Source organism: Heterodontus francisci, chromosome 5 (assembly GCF_036365525.1).
Source record: "Heterodontus francisci isolate sHetFra1 chromosome 5, sHetFra1.hap1, whole genome shotgun sequence".
Classification (NCBI taxonomy): Eukaryota; Metazoa; Chordata; class Chondrichthyes; order Heterodontiformes; family Heterodontidae; genus Heterodontus; species Heterodontus francisci.
Window position 1 is genome coordinate 116,251,000 of NC_090375.1, and position 16,987 is coordinate 116,267,986.

A 16,987-nucleotide genomic window follows, 5' to 3' on the forward strand; every position below is an offset into this window, starting at 1 on the left:
GAAGCAAACAAAAAGTCTCCGAATGGAAATGTTCCTGTTATGTATCTGCTTTCAATTCGCGTATCTGCACCGATGTAATAGATTCTTTGGAAGGGTTTCAATGTCAGAAAACTTGGCGAGAACAATACTACCGCAAAGCCATCATTTATTAAGATCTTGTGGCATAAATGAGTCATTTCATATTCATATACTTGAAAAAGTGGAACGGCTCAACATGAAATACTTTTCTTCCAGGAGTAATAAGGAGCTGAGCCAGGATTTGAGAAACGGGAGATAGCACAGACGCCATGCAGATCTTGCAAACAGGGTGGGGTGTGCAAAAAATAGCACTGAAAGGTAAATACAATTTTCACCAGCAGATGAGCTAAGGCCGGGGCGGGGCCAGGCGGTATTACGGAGGTGAAAATAGGTGCTCTTAGTAATGGCGCGGATATGTGGGTGGAAGGTCCTCTGTCAAATATGGGACCAAGGTGCAAAACGTGGGCATGATTCTTAATGAATACTTTACATCTGTTTTCACAAAGTAGACATTGTAATTAAGGGAAAAGAGTGTGAAATATTGGATGGGATAAACATAGTGTGAGAGGAAATATTAAGGTGTTTAATATCCTAGAAAGAGCATAAATTAGCAGGCCGGATGAAATGTATTCCAGGCTGCTAAGAGAAGCAAGGGAACAAATAGCGGAAACTTGGAACACATTTTCCAATCCTTTCTGGCTACAGGCATGGTGCAAGAGGAATGCTAATATTGTACCGTTGTTTAAAAAAGGAGGAAGGGATAGCCCAAGTAATTACAGACCAGTCACCCTCACCTTGGTGATGGGCTAATTTTCTTGATTCGTTTGGGGGATGTGGACTTCGCTGGCTAGATCAGCATTTATTTCCCATTCCCTAATTGCCCTTGAGAAGGTGGTGGTGAGCTGCCTTCTTAACCGCTGTTAGGAAGGGTGTTCCAGGAATTTGGCCCAGTGGCAGTGAAGTAACGACGATATAGTTCCAAGTCAGGATGGTGTGTGGCTTGGAGGGGAACTTGCAGGTGGTGGTGTTCCCATGCAACTGTTGCCCTTGTCCTTCTAGGTGGTAGAGGTTGCAGGTTTGGAAGGTGCTGTCGAAGGAGCCTTGGTGGTAAGTTGCTACAGTGCATCTTGTAGATGATACACACAGCTGCCACTGTGCATCGATGGTGGAGGGAGTAAATGTTGAAGGTGGTGGATGGGGTGCCAATCAAGTGGGCTGCTTTGTCCTGGATGGTGTTAAGCTTCTTGAGTGTTGTTTGTGATGCACCTGTCCAGGCAAGTGGAGAGTATTCCATCACACTCCTGACTCGTGCCTTGTAAATGGTGGACAAGCACTGGGGAGACGGGAGGTGAGTTACACGCCGCAGAATTCCCAGCCTCTGACCTGAATTTGGAAAACCATAAATCGTAATTTTGAAAGGAATGGATTAATCAAGGACAGTCAATATGGATTTGTTAAGGGAAGGTCATATCTGACTATTTTGATTGAATTTTTTGAGGAGGTGACAAGAAGGGTCGATGAGGACAGCATAATTAATGTAGTCTACGTGGATTTTAATAAGGCTTTAGATAAAGTCCCGGATGGCATATTTCTCAGAAAATTAAAAGTTCATGGGCTCCAAGGAAAAGTGGCAAGTTAGATCCAGAATTGGCTCACTGGCTGGAAGCAAAGGGTAATGCTCGACAGGTGTTTTTGTGACTGGAACGCTGTTTCCAGTGGGATTCTACAGAGTTCAGTACCGGATCTCTTGCTGTTCAGGATATATATCAATAATTTAGACTTAAATGTAGGGTCATAATTAAGAAATTTTCAGATGATATGAAAATTGGTCATGTGGTTGATTGTGAGGAAGAAAACTGTAGATTGCAGGTCTGATCAGGTTGGCAAATGGAACTCAATCTGGAGAAGTGTGAGGTCATGCATTTGGGGATGGCAAATAGGGCAAGAGAACACAATAAATGAGAAGTGTAGAGGAACAGAGGGATCTTGAAGTGCACGTCCATAGATCACTGAAGGTAGTAGAACAGATAGATAAGATGGTTAAGAAGGCATACAGGATACTTTCTTTTATTGGCTGAGGCATAGAGTAGGCACCAGAGAACAGGCTATACTCGACCTGGTATTAGTTTAGTTTAGAGATACAGCACTGAAACAGCCCTTCGGCCCACCGAGTCTGTGTCGACCATCAGCCACCCATTTATACTAATCCTACACTATTGTGTATTGTGTATTATTATGTATTGTGCAATGAGATAGGATTAATTGATGACCTCATAGTGAAGGTGCCCCTAGGTAGCAGGGATCATATATGATTGAATTTTACATTCAGTTTGAGGGAGAGTAGAATGGGTCCAAGACTAGTATTTTAAACTTAAATAAGGACAATTATGAGGGCATGAAAGCAGAGCTAGCAAAAGTGAACTGGCAAATCAGGTTAAGGGATAGGTCAATAGAGATGCAGTGGCAGACATTTTTTTTTAATTCATTCATGGGATGTGAGCGCCACTGGCCAGGCCAGCATTTATTGCCCATCCCGAATTGCCCTTGAGAAGGTGGTGATGAGCTGCCTTCTTGAACCGCTGCAGTCCATTTGGGGTAGGTATACCCACAGCGCTGTTAGGAAGGGAGTTGCAGGATTTTGACCCAGCGACAGTGAAGGAACGGCGATATAGTTCCAAGTCAGGATGGTGTGTGACTTGGATGGGAACTTACAGGTGGTGGTGTTCCCATGTATTTGCTGCCCTTGTCCTTCTAGTTGGTAGAGGTCGTGGGTTTGGAAGGTGTTGTCTAAGGAGCCTTGGTGCATTGCTGCAATGCATCTTGTAGATGGTACACGCTGCTGCCACTGTGCGTCGGTGGTGGAGGGAATGAATGTTTGTAGATGGGGTGGCAATCAAGTGGGCTGCTTTGTCCTGGATGGTGTCGAGCTTCTTGAGTGTTGTTGGAGCTGCACCCATCCAGGCAAGTGAAGAGTATTCCATCACACTCCTGACATGTGCCTTGTAGATGGTGGACAGGCTTTGGGGAGTCAGGAGGTGAGTTGCTCGCCTCAGGATTCCTAGCCTCTGACCTGTTCTTGTAGCCACGGTATTTATATAGCTAGTCCAGTTCAGTTTCTGGTCAATGGTAGCCCCTAGGATGTTGATAGTGGGGGATTCGGCGATGGTGATGCCATTGAAGGGGATTTTAAGGGGATATTTCAGAATGCACAGAATAGATACATTTCAACGAGAAAGAAATATTTCAAGGGTGGGACCGCCATCCGTGGTTAACTAAAACAGTTAAATATAGTATAAAACTTAAAGAGAAAGCCTATAATTGTGCAAAGATGGGAGGCAGGTCAGAAGATTGGACAGAATATAAAAAACAGCAAAGAATGACTAAAAGATTGATAAGGAAGGTAAAATTAGTGTACGAGAGAAAGCTGGCCATAAATATAAAGATAGATAGTAAGAGTTTCTATCGATATTTTATAAAGAAAAAAGTTAACTAAGTGAGCATTAGTCCTATAGAAAGTGAGTCTGGGGAATTAATGGATAATAAGGAGGTGGCAGATGAAATGAACAGATATTTTGCATCGGTCTTCACTATTGAGGATACAAGTAACATCCCAGTATTAGCTGTAAGTCAGGAAATGGAAGGGAAGGAGGAACTCAAGAAAATTACGATCACCAGGGAAGCGGTACTGAGCAAATTGTTGGAGCTGTAGCCTGACAAGTCCCCGGGTCCTGATGGATTTCATCCTAGGGTGTTAAATGAAGTGGCAAGTGAGATAGTTGATGTGTTAGCTTTAATTTTCTAAAATTCCCTAGATTTGGGGAAGGTTCCGTTAGATTGGAAGATAGCAAATGTAACCCCTTTATTCAAACAGGGAGGGAGACAGAAAGCAGGAAACTACAGGCCAGTTAGCTTAACATCTGTCTTAGGGAAAATGTTAGAAGCTATTATTAAAGGCAGTATAGCAGGGCAATTAGAAAAATTCAAGATAATCAGGCAGAGTCAACATGATTTTTGTGAAAGGGAAATCATATTTAACCAATTTATTGGAATTGTTTCAGGGAGTTACATGTGCTGTGGATAAAGCGGAACCGGTGGATTATTGTACTTCGATTTCCAGAAGGCATTTGATAAGGTGCCACATCAAAGGTTATTGCAAAAGATAAAAGCTCATGGAGTAGGGGATAACATAGTGGCATGGATAGAAGATTGGCTAGCTAACAGGAAACAGAGAGTAGGCATAAATGGGTCATTTTCTGGTTGGCAAGATGTAACGAGTGGTGTGCCACAGGGATCTGTGCTGGGGCCTCAACTTCTTACAATTTATATAAATGACTTCGATGAAGGGACGAAGGTATGGTTGCTAAATTTGCTGATGACACAAAGATTGGTAGGAAAGTAACTTGTGAAGAGGATATAAGGAGGCTACAAAGGGATATAGATAGGTTAAGTGAGTGGGCAAAGACCTGGCAAATGAAGTATAATGTCGGAAAGTTCACTGGCAGGAAGAATAAAAAAAGAAGCATATTATCTAAATGGTGAGAGATTGTAGAGCTCTGAGATGCAGAGGGATCTGGGTGTCCTAGTGCATGAATCGCAAAAGATTGGTATGCAGGTACAGCATGTGATTAGGAAAGCTAATAGAATGTTATCGTTTATCGCAAGGGGAATTGAATACAAAAGTAGGGAGGTTATGCTTCAGGTATACAGGGCATTAGTGAGACTACATCTGGAGTACTGTGTACTGGTCTCTTTATTTAAGGATGGATGAAAATGCGTTGGAGGCAGTGGCCAAGTAAGGAGTTGCTCTGTAATTGTGAAGAAAATAATACAATTCCTGCTTCCATGATTTGCTCTCGGCAGTAGCTGTACAGATTACTTTTTTCAAGTTACGCATGAATCTCTCAACTTCTCCGGTAGCTCTTGGCCAACAGAGTCTGATTTTGCAGTGAGTGAAGCCCACGTAGTTCGTGAGTTTACTGAACTCATCGCTGTTGAATGGGGATCCATTGCTTGCTTTTCACTGTTTGGTGGACTCCAAACAAAGTGAAATTCTGGTCAAGCTTTGGGACGACTGCTTTCGCTGAGTGGACGTAACTGTTTCTATGACTGGGAATCTACTGTAGTAGTCAGTGACAACAAGCCAATGCTTGTTGAATTCCAGAAAGCTTGTTATGGAAGGATAATTCTGGAGCCTATATTTACACAGTTTCACATTTATTGTGCAGAATAAAAGGATTACAAACATGTAGCTGCTCACTCAAAACCTCCACCAGTCTCAGTGAGTGTCTGCTTACTCAGCCTTGATGAACACCCATCTCCCTGCATGTAAAGCAATCAAATGTGTAGGAAAAAAATGGAACTAATTGTAGTACCCTCTAGAGCAGTAGGATTGTTGCACAGTACAGAAGGAAATTTGGGATTTTGCCCATAGACCAATTGATAGGGACTAGATCCTGCAACCATGAGAAGCAAATTCTTCGCATGAATTGCCTATGCCAGGGCAATTGTCAACTTGCAGTCTGGCTGGTCAGCTACGATTTTATGCAGCATTCCATCAACCACTGTGTGAATCCTTTTACAAAGCCCATTGCTGAAAGGAATACTGCAGCTGAAAGTCCTAACAATGATGTTCATGTTTTCGCACATGTCTCTGAACTGGTCATTGGCAAATTCCCCTCCATTATCAGTCAGAAACTTAGCTGGTGCCCCAAGTCCAGTCCCTATCCATTTCTCCATAATTTTGTCGATAATCACCCTTTTGTCCTTCCTATTTATTATTCTAGAAAGACTAAATCTAGTTGCTAGGTCTATAAAATGTAGAATAAAAATATCCTCGTCTTTGTCCCATATCTTTAAATCCATGCCAACTACCTCGTTAAAGTCACGTGCCAATGGAAGGCTGACAATAGGACATGATGGTGCCCTCCGATACTTTTTACATATTTCACACTTTTCTCTCATTTCTTCTATTATCCTTTTATACTCTCCATCAATCACACCTGCATCTTTTAATAGGGTTTTTAATCTCTGACAAGAAGGGTGAGAAAATTGTCTGTGTAACTTTAAGACAATTTGCCTTTTATCTCTGATTCTAAACACCTGATGCCATCAATACTTCTCCAACACTGACCAGAAACATCAGGTTTTATTAATGGGATACAATAATGCCCTGACTGGGTAAATTGCAAATTTACTGGCTTCCCAAAAACAATTGCCTTAACATGTTCCATGTCAAGTTTCATCTGTGCCTTTCTCATTGAAGGCTTATGCAATTGTAAAAGGTATCTCACTGGAGACTACATCAGTACTAATGAAGTAGCTTACCCCAGCTATTTTACATGGGATTACTACTCTCTTCAATGACTTCAATGTGTTGTCATCACCAAACCTAAAGCTGGTAGTACTTTTATACTCCTTAACCTTGCATCAATTCTCACTACTGAGTGAATCCAGATAACACTATAACCAGTCAGTTTCACATACTATCGACATACAAGGGATATCCAGTCAGCACAGTTGAACAAATCCACAATAAACACATTCATCACAGGACTAAAACTCCTTGGAATTAATACAATTCATTCAGATTCATCAGTATCTTCTTCTGCCTCAGAATTCTCTGCATCGTGTTATTTTGAAGACGTTGCCCCTCTACCTAGGGCAGTTCATTGCATAATGATACTTTGAGTCACATCTGAAGCATCTATTGACTGTTCCTTGGGCATTCCTGGGATTCATTCACTAATGATTGCTGTTCCAATTCTCTCTTCCAGTCTTCCACTGTAATAGTCAGACCTGTTAAAGTGCTTTCATCCTCATTCCTCCTGTCTTTAACCCTTTCATTGTACTTGTGCCCTGCTTGTTCTACCAGGACTGCAGGAAATGACTGTTTCCCCAGGAATTTTTTTAAGGCTGCAGATATTTGGTCTAACTGGGAGTCTTTGTCCAAGAACTGAACCCCAGTTAGAACCAGGAGCCTGTCCATATGCGACACCCTTACACAATCTAGCAATTTAAAAGCTAGCACTGAACCAGGGATCTCCAAATTGAATGTTTTCAATCTTTTACACAGTCTGTTGAAGTCCAGGATCTATTCCTCCATTGAATAGCCATCTGTTTTCCGAATCTATCAAAGTCTGACCATGCTTCATATGCATTCAATAGGTCATCTTTCTTGTAAATTTCATCCAAGAATTCTAACAAGATCCAAACCTTCATCAGTGTCCAACTGACGAGCATCCAGTTCACAAAACACTTTATTTCTGATTTTACTTTTGGTCAGAAGTGACAATGCTAAAGCCATACCTTGTTTCCTCTTTGGTAGAAATGTAACCCGTGTCCACAAATCCACTTCATTCTTCCACTGCTCATATGGTTCAGATTCCAAGAACACCGGAGGCTAATCATACCCTGACAATTTACACTTACTTTCTGTCATATTTTCCACAATAGCCCTTGAGATTTTAGTTATCTATCCAAAAAATGTTTTCCTATTTTCCAACCTTCAGCTTTAGGCAACCATTCTCTGCTACCATGTTAAATTCCAGAAAGCTTGTTATGGAAGGATAATGCTGGAGCCTATATTTACTCAGTTTCACATTTATTGTACAGAGTAAAAGGATTACAAACATATAGCTCCTCACTCAAACCCTCCACCAGTCTTAGTGAGTGTCTGCTTATAAGTGCTCAACTAAGACCCCAATTAACACCCTTCAACTGCACATAATCAAACCATTGACACACAATTAACAGATTAACAGTGCTTGTCAGTGGGCAAGTCTGCAAACTCTACGCTAATTTCAATCCATGGGCCTGCAGGTAACTCAGACATTTTGAGTGGCTCACGAAGATTTGATATGCCTGCTTGACGTGGCAAACACTGATTGATTTTGTGTTCCACCATGCGGTCAATTCCCGGGAGCCATACCTTTTCCCAAAGTAATTGTTTGTTTTTGACAATTCCTTGGAGATGCTCACATGCTATTTCTACAACACATTCTTTCAATGACTGTGGAATGACAATGCAGTTGCCATGTAACAGAAGATCAGAAGTGGTTGCAACTGAGTTCATTTCAAACATTGTGAAGACCTTGTATCTTGTGAGTGTCTTCATTTGGAGATGCTCTTTCAATCATGTCTTTCCAGTTTTATGATTCCATAGCTGTTATGCATAGCTGCAAAGCATCTTCTTATTTTGTTACCACTTTGATGCCAGTTAATTTTAGGGACCTTGGCACAGCTTTTACACTCACACAGTTAAGATGTTGTTTGGCAGTCTGTTCTTTGCAACAAGTAGGACTGCTTGTTGGCAAAGGATGGCGCGACAGGTAATCTGCTGGGTTGAGTTTGCCTGGCTGATACTCAACACGGAACTTGTACTCTTGTAGTTTGAGTATCCGACGCTCTATTGTGGAACTGACTCAGGATAAAACTATCTTAGATCTAGTATTGTGTAATGAAGCAGTGTTAATTAGTAATGTCATAGTAAAAGATCCACTAGGAAATAGTGATCATAAAACATTGAATTCCATGTTAAATTTGAAAGTGACATACTCCAAGCACAAACAAGAATCTTAAAGCCAATTACTGTAGGTATGAGGGGGGAACTGGCTAAGGTAAATTGGGAAAATAGACATTTAGGTATGGCAGTAAATGAACACTGGGAAACCTTTAATGAAACAATTCAAAATGTTCAACAAAAATACATTGCATTGAAAAACAAAAACTCAGCAAGAAAGACACATCCGCCGCTTACTTAGGAAGTTAAGAATAGTATTAGATTAAAAGAAGAGGCTTACAATGTTGTAAAAAAAGTGTAGCAAGTCTGAGGATTGGGAGTGTTTAGAAACCAGCAAAGCGCCACCAAAAGGTTGATTTAAAAAATGAAAAAATAGATTGAGAGTAAACTAGCCAGCAATATAGAAAAAGATTGTAAGAGATTAGAAAGAAACATAGAAAATAGGGGCAGGAGTAGGCCATTGGGCCCTTCGTGCCTGCTCCACCATTCATTGTGATCATCCAACTCAGTAGCCTGGTCCTGCTTTCGCCCCATACCCTTTGATCCCTTTAGACCCAAGAGCTATATCTAACTCCTTCTTGAAAACATACAATGTTTTGGCCTCAACTGCTTGCTGTGCAAGCGAATTCCACAGGCTCACCCTCTCTGGGTGAAGAAATTTCTCCTCATCTCTGTCCTGAAAGGTTTATCCCATATCCTTAGACTATGACCCCTGGTTCTGGACTCCCCACACCATTGGGAACATCCTTCCGGCATCTACCCTGTCAAGTCCTGTTGAATTTTATAGGTTGTTAGAATTTTATATAAAAAGGAAGGCAGTAGCTAAAATAAACGTTGGTCCCTTAGATGCAGAGACAGAAGAAATTATCATGGAGAATGAAGAAATGGTAGAGGCATTGAACAAATATTTTGTGTCTGTCTTCACAGTATAAGACACAAGTTTCATACCAGAAATAGACGGTAACCTAGAGGCTAAAAAGAGTGAGAAAATTAGGAAATTTAGATCAGCAGAAGAAAAGCATTGGAGAAACTTAAGGTTCTAAAATCTGACAAATCCTTGGGACCTGATGGCCTACACCTAGGGCTCGAAAAGAGATAGCTACAGAGATAGTGCATGCGCCAGCTATGATTTTCCAAAATTCCTTTGATTCGGGAATGGTGTCATCAGATTGGAAGATGGCAAATGTCACACTGCTTTTCAAGAAAGGAGGGAGAGAGGAAAGAGGGAACTACAGGCCAGTTACCCTAAAATTAGTCATTGACAAAATGCTGGAATCTATTTTTAAGTAAGTCTTAACAATACACTTAGAAAAGCACAGTATGATTAGAACAAGTCAACATGGCTTTACTAAAGGGAAATCCTGTTTAACAAATTTGTTAAGAGTTTTTTGAGGATGTGACTAGTAGGTAGACCAAGGGGAACCGTAGATGTAGTATATCTGGATTTCCAAAAGGCATTCGATAAGGTACCACACAAAAGGTTAATAGGCAAGATGAGGGCTCATGAAGTAGTGGGTAATATATTAGCATGGCTTAGCATGATTGGCTTACAAGCAGGAAGCAAAGAGTGGGCATAAACAGGGCATTTTCAAGTTGGCAAGCAGTGAATAGTGGGGCCTCAGCTATTTTCTTCTTCTTTCTTCTTTGGTCTCCTTGTCTTGAGAGAAAATGGGTAAGCGCCTAGAGGTGGTCAGTGGTTTGTGAAGCAGCACCTGGAGTGGCTATAAAGGCCAGTTCTAGAGTGACAGACTCTTCCACAGGCGCTGCAGATAATATTGGTTGTCGGGGTTGTTACACAGTTGGCTCTCTCCTTGCGCTTCTGTCTTTATTCCTGCCAACTGCTAAGTCTCTTCGACTCGCCAGTCTTTAGCTCCGCCTTTATGGCTGTCTGCCAGCTCTGGCGATCACTGGCAACTGACTCCCACGACTTGTGGTCAATGTCACAGTACTTCATGTCTCGTTTGCACACGTCTTTAAAGCGGAGACATGGGCGGCCGGTGGGTCTGATACCAGTGATGAGCTTGCTGTACAATGCATCCTTGGGGATCCTGCCATCTTCCATGCGGCTCACATGGCCAAGCCATTTCAAGCACCGCTGGCTCAGTAGGGTGGAAATTTATTTTTATTTATTTTATTTAGAGATACAGTACTGAAACAGGCCCTTCGGCCCACCAAGTCTGTGCCGACCGACAACCACCCATTTATACTAATCCTACATTAATCCCATATTCTCGACCACATCCCCACCATTCTCCTACCACCTACCTACACTAGGGGCAATTTTTAATGGCCAATTTACCTATCAACCTGCAAGTCTTTGGCATGTGGGAGGAAACCGGAGCACCCGACGGAAACCCACGCAGACACAGGGAGAACTTGCAAACTCCGCACAAGCAGTACCCAGAATGCTGGGAATGTTGACCGCCTCGAGGACTTCTGCGTTGGAGATACGGTCCTGCCGCCTGATGCCAAGGATTCTCCGGAGGCAGCAAAAGTGGAATGAGTTGAGACGTCAGTCTTGGCTGACATACGTTGTCCAGGTCTCACTGCCGTAGAGCAAGGTACTGAGGACACAGGTTTGAAACACTCAGACTTTTGTGTTCCGTGTCAGTGCGCCATTTTCCCACACCCTCTTGGCCAGTCTGGACATAGCAGCGGACGCCTTTCCCATGCGCTTGTTGATTTCTGCATCGAGAGACAGGTTACTGGTGATAGTTGAGCCTAGGTAGGTGAACTCTTGAACCACTTCCAGAGCATGGTCGCCGATATTGATAGATGGAGCATTTCTGACGTCCTGTCCCATGATGTTCATTTTCTTGAGGCTGATGGTTAGGCCAAATTTGTTGCAGGCAGACGCAATCTTGTCGATGAGTCTCTGCAGCCACTCTCCTGTGCGGGATGTTAATACAGCATCGTCAGCAAAGAGGAGTTCCCTGATGAGGACCTTCCGTACTTTGGTCTCCCCTCCAAGATGGACAAGGGTGAACAACCTGCCATCTGATCTTGTGTGGAGGAAAATTCCTTCTTCTGGAGACTTGAACGCGTGTGAGAGCAGCAGGGAGAAGAAGATCCCAAACAGTGTAGGTGTGAGAACACAGCCCTGTTTCACACCACTCAGGATAGGAAAGGGGTCTGATGAGGCACTGCTATGCTGAACTGTGCCTTTCATATTGTCATGGAATGAGGTGATGATACTTAGTAGCTTTGGTGGACATCCGATCTTTACTAGTAGTCTGAAGAGACCACGTTTGCTAAGGAGGTCAAAGGCTTTGGTGAGATCTATGAAAGCAACGTAGAGGGGCATCTGTTGTTCGCGGCCATTCTCCTGTAGCTGGCGAAGGGACAACAGCATGTCAATGGTGGATCTCTCTGCTCGAAAGCCGCACTGTGCCTAAGGGTAGACGCGCTCATCCAGCTTCTGGAGTCTGTTTAAAATGACTCGAGCGAAGACTTTCCCCACTGTGCTGAGCAGGGAGATTCCACGGTAGTTGTTGCAGTCACCGCGGTCACCTTTGTTCTTATAGAGGGTGATGATATTGGCTTCGCACATGTCCTGTGGTACTGTTCCCTCATCGCAGCACAGGCAAAGTAGTTCATGGAGTGCTGAGAGTATAGCAGGCTTGGCAATCTTGATTATTTCAGGGGTAATGCCATCCTTTCCGGGGGCTTTTCTACTGGCTAGAGAATCAATGGCATCACTGAGTTCCGATTTTGTTGGCTGTACGTCCAGCTTGTCCATGACTGGCAGAGACCGGGCTGCATTGAGGGCGGTCTCAGTGACAACATTTTCCCTGGAGTACAGTTCTAGGTAGTGCTCCACCCAGCGGTCCATTTGCTTCCGTTGGTCAGTGATTGTGTCCCCTGATTTAGACTTGAGGGGGGCGATCTTCTTGATGGTTGGCCCAAAAGCTCTCTTAATGCCATCATACATTCCTCTGATGTTTCCGGTTTCGGAGGCCAGCTGAATACAACTGCATAGGTGTTGCCAGTAGTTACAATCTACAGTAATGACTTAGAGAAAGAGACAGAGAATAATGTATCTAAGTTTGTTGATGATACAAAGATAGGTGGAAAGATAAGCTGTGGGGAGGACACAGAGAGGCTGCAAGAGATGTGTTGGGCTGAATTTTATGTTGCCACTGCCATAATTGGCGGCGGCAATAAAAAATGGCAGCCTGCATCTACAGGCTTTACTCCGCGGAGCTGCACGATATTAAACGTAGTGGCTCATTTACATGGCCAGGGCAGACTTTATTATAACCCATTGTTATAGAAGATTTCTCAAGCAAAAATGGACAGTAATTAAAAGGAGATGTAAGGAAGAGGTGACCAAATGCTTGGCCAAAGAATTGAGGTTTAAGTGGGAGGTGTTTACTGGATGAAATTGCAGCTCATCCAAGTCTGGATGTCAAATGAGCAGTCTGACAACACAGAGGCAGTGGAAGGGCCATGAAAGATGGTCACTGAGTATGATCCATGTGTGTGTGGTAGGAGGGGGCCAAGGATAGATCCGGGGGAACTCGAGAAGTAATACTGCGTGTTCTGGGAGGTGCTGTAGATGTTCTAGGTCCAATCAAATAGATAAGAATTGACCTGTGAGGGCAGTTCCACTGAGCGGGATGAGAGAGGAGGCATTGGAAGAGGATGGTGTGTTTGATCATTTTGAAGACCGAGAGAAGATGATGAGGATGAAGAGGATGTGACTTTGAGTAGGGCAGTTTCAGTTCTGTGGCAAGAGTGAAAACCTGATTGGAGAAATTCAAACATGGAATTACAGGAAAGATGGATTTGGCTAAAATTAATAGTAAATAAATTTGACAAGTTTTTTTACTACAGAAGCAAAATAAGCACGGCAACAATGGTATGCATAAATTGGATAGCGTTATAGTTTGTGCAACATAGGTAGAGTTCTATTCTTCTTTGAAAGAAGTTCAACATCTATCTACAGAGCACCATGTAGCCTAGATAGAACAGGTGGACATGACATTGAATGATGAGAAGAGTAACGAGATAAGTGCATTTAAAATACAAAAAGGGGATGTATTAAACTAATCAAACTCAAAGAAGATCCTGGATGGATGGATTGCATCCACACATATTAAAAGAATCTAGGGAAGAGTTAGCATAAACATTATGACACATATTTAATATCTCGTTAGAAAAAGGTGTAGTGCCAGAGGACTGGCAGATAGCTAACTTAATTCTTATATTTAAAATGAGGGACAAAACATGCCCAGGGAATTGTAGACCAGTCAGCTTAACATTGGTGTTAGGAAAAATAATGGAATCCTTACTAAAGGAGAGAATAGAAGAATATCTAGAGAATAAAAAATAATGATAGTCAGCATGGATAATGGGAAAATCTTGATTGACCAACCTTATTGAATTTTTTGAGGAGTAACAGAAAGTAAACAATGGTAATGTAGTAGATGTAAATTATCTGGATTTTCAAAAGGCCTTCAATAAGGTGGCCCATAATAGACTAATGAATGTGGGGTGGAGCAACAAAGGGATCTCTGAATGCAAATACACCAGTCATTATGAGTTGCACCACAGATTAGCAAGGCCATTAAAAAAAAGCAAATCAAGCACAAGGCTTTATTTCTACAGGGATAGAATTGAAAAGTAGAGAAGTTAAGATAAACCTGTTTCGAACCGTGGATTAGACTACACTTAGAGTACTGTATGCAGTTCTGATCACCATATTATAAAAAGGATATAGAGGCTCTGGAGAGGGTGCAGGGAAGATTTACAAGGATGATGCCAGAAATGTGCAGGTATACATATCAGAAAGGATGAACAGGCTGGGTCTCTTTTCTCTTGGGGAGTGTCGGGGTGTGGGGGGGGGGGAAGAAAAGGTTGAAGGGTGACCTAATAGAGGTCTTTATGATTATGAAAGGTTTTGGTAGACAGTACAGAGAGAATAGTTCCACTTGTGGGGAAGATCACAACTAGAGGCCAGCAATATACAATAGTCACCAAGAAATCCAATAAGGAATTCAGAAGAACCTTCTTTGCCCAACAAGTGGTGAGTATGTGGAGCTCCCTACCACAGGGAATGGTTGATGCAATTAAGGGGAAGCTAGACAAGCATATGAAGGAGAAGGAAATAGAGAGTTACGATGATGGATTTAGATGAGGAAAGATGGGAGGTGGCTCAAATGGAGATTTAACAGCAGCATGGACTGGTTGGGCTGAATGGCCTGTTTCTTTGCTGTATATCCTATGTAAACCCAGAGGGTTGTGGATTGAAGGCCTGCTCAGGTTGGGAAAAAGAACCTGACCCAAACCCGACCTATCCACAGCGCTCCCGACCCGGCCCGAGTCCCTCCAATTTCACCCTGAGCCCGTCCTCGACTTGACCCGATCCGAGCCTGACCCGACCATCCCTTTACTTACCTTCTGACTGGGAAGCTCCACAAAGGCAGCGCATGCATGATGATGTCATAGTGACATCACTCGCTCACTGCACAGATTCAGTTTCGTCCCAGACTCCCAGCTCAGGCAAGTTTTTTATTTTAAATACTTACTGGCAGAGCACTTACCCTTTGTGTCCGGCCCGACCCGACCCGACCCAAGCACAACCCGGACTCGGCCCGACCTGAGCCGAGTCCAAAAGCCGGACCCAGAAGAGGGGCCTGACCCGACCCGAACCAGACACATGTTGTCAGGTCCCGTCGGATTCAGGTCGGGTAGCAGGCCTTTACTGTGGATGCTCCATCGTTGAATACATTTAAGGCTGGGATAGACTGATCAAGGTATATGACGAGAGGGCGGGAAAGTGGAGTTGAAGCCTAAGATCAGCCATGAGCAGATTGAATGGAAGTGCAGGCTGGATGGACCATATGGTCTACTCCTGCTCCTATTTCTTGTGTTGTTCTTGTGTTGTATTAGAGTAGGTAGCTTGCTATGTGGAATGTTGAACAGGCTCACTCGTGGCCTATGATCGGTTATCACTTCAAACTATCTTCCATACAAGTAATGATGAAACTGTAGCTGCACATGATTGAGAGTGCTTCTCTCTCTGTTTGTGAATATCATTGTTCTATGGGCGTTAATGATCTGCTTGTCATCACAATGATTGATGGGTGACCTGCTTTGTCTTTCAGCACGAAAACTGCACATAAGCCAAACGGGCTTCATTCATGATTAGTTGGGTGGTTTTCTCGGGATCAAAGTAGGCATTTGTGCAACATGCTGACAACTGTTGTTTAATCTTGTTTACAGCAGTTTGTGTGATTTAGTCCACTCCCACTTGGTGGTCTCTTTTTTTTAGATCACATAGTGGGGCCTACAGTGTAGCGAGGTCAGGAATGCACCGACTATAGTATGCGATGAGCTCAAGCAGACTCCGAATTTCATGCACATTCATAGGATCTGCAGCATTTGCAATGGCGTCGACTTTCCGTGGATCAGGTGATACTCCTTCACCACTGAATAAATGACCAAAGAATTCGATTCTGCTTTCATTGAACAAGCATTTGTCTTTGTTCTGTGACTCTGAAAGACAGAAGAAGCAAAGGTTAAAAAGTGTACAACACAGGAATTTGGCAGTGTTAAAAGGTATTTATTTAAATGCAAGGAGTATAGTAAAGAAAGCTGATGAGCTGAGGGCACAGATAGACACATGGCAACACAATATCATTGCTATAATGGAATCTTGGCTTAAAGAGGGGCAAAAATGGGAGCTCGACATCCCTGGACGTAGAGTTTTCTAGCAGGATAGAGAGGGGGATAAAAAAGGAGGAGCTGTAGCATTATTGGTTAAAGAATCAATTACAGCTGTGAGGAGGGATGATATGCTAAATGAATCATCAAATGAGGCCATATGGGTGGAGCTCAGAAATAAAAAAGTGGCAGCCACACTACTAGGAGTGCCCTATGGACCCTCAAATAGTGAGAGGGAGAAAGAAGAACAAATTGTAGGCAAATTTCTGAGTGCAAAAACAATGGGGCAATAATAGTTAGGGATTTCAGCTACCCTAATATCAACTGGGAGACAGTGTGAAGAGCACAGAGGGCACAAAATTCTTGAACTGCATTCAAGAGAACTTTTTTAGCCAGCACGTAACAAGCCCAACGAGAGGGGCCGCAATTCTAGATTTAATCTTAGGAAATTAAGCTGGGCAAATGGATGAAGTAGCAGTAGGTGACCATTTTGGAGATAGTGACCATAATACAGTTAGATTTAGCATTATGATGGAAAAGGACAAAGATAGAACAGGAGTAAAAGTTCCAAATTTTATGAAGCTGAGTGGGGATCTGGCAAAAGTGGACTGGATACAGCTACTTGAAGGAAAATCAGTGGCAAACCATTCAAAATGAGATTCTAAGGGCACAGTGTAGACATGTCCCCACAAAGAATAAGGGTGGTACTGCCAAATCTAGAGCCCCCTGGTTATCTAGACACATACAGGGTAAGATAAAACAGAAAAAAGAAAGCTTATGGCA

The 16,987-nt window shown here is 42.8% G+C and overlaps 1 protein-coding gene across 1 annotated transcript in view; it reads right to left on the minus strand.

Moving 5' to 3' along the window:
* Positions 1-15,827: 15,827 nt before the first annotated feature.
* The window catches only part of cpa6 (carboxypeptidase A6), a 168,183-nt gene continuing 167,023 nt past the window's right edge, over positions 15,828-16,987 (minus strand). Inside the window, exon 13 of the mRNA XM_068032652.1 lies at positions 15,828-16,036. Within this exon, the coding sequence (XP_067888753.1) occupies positions 15,828-16,036 (209 nt within the window). The remainder of the gene's footprint in view (positions 16,037-16,987) is intronic.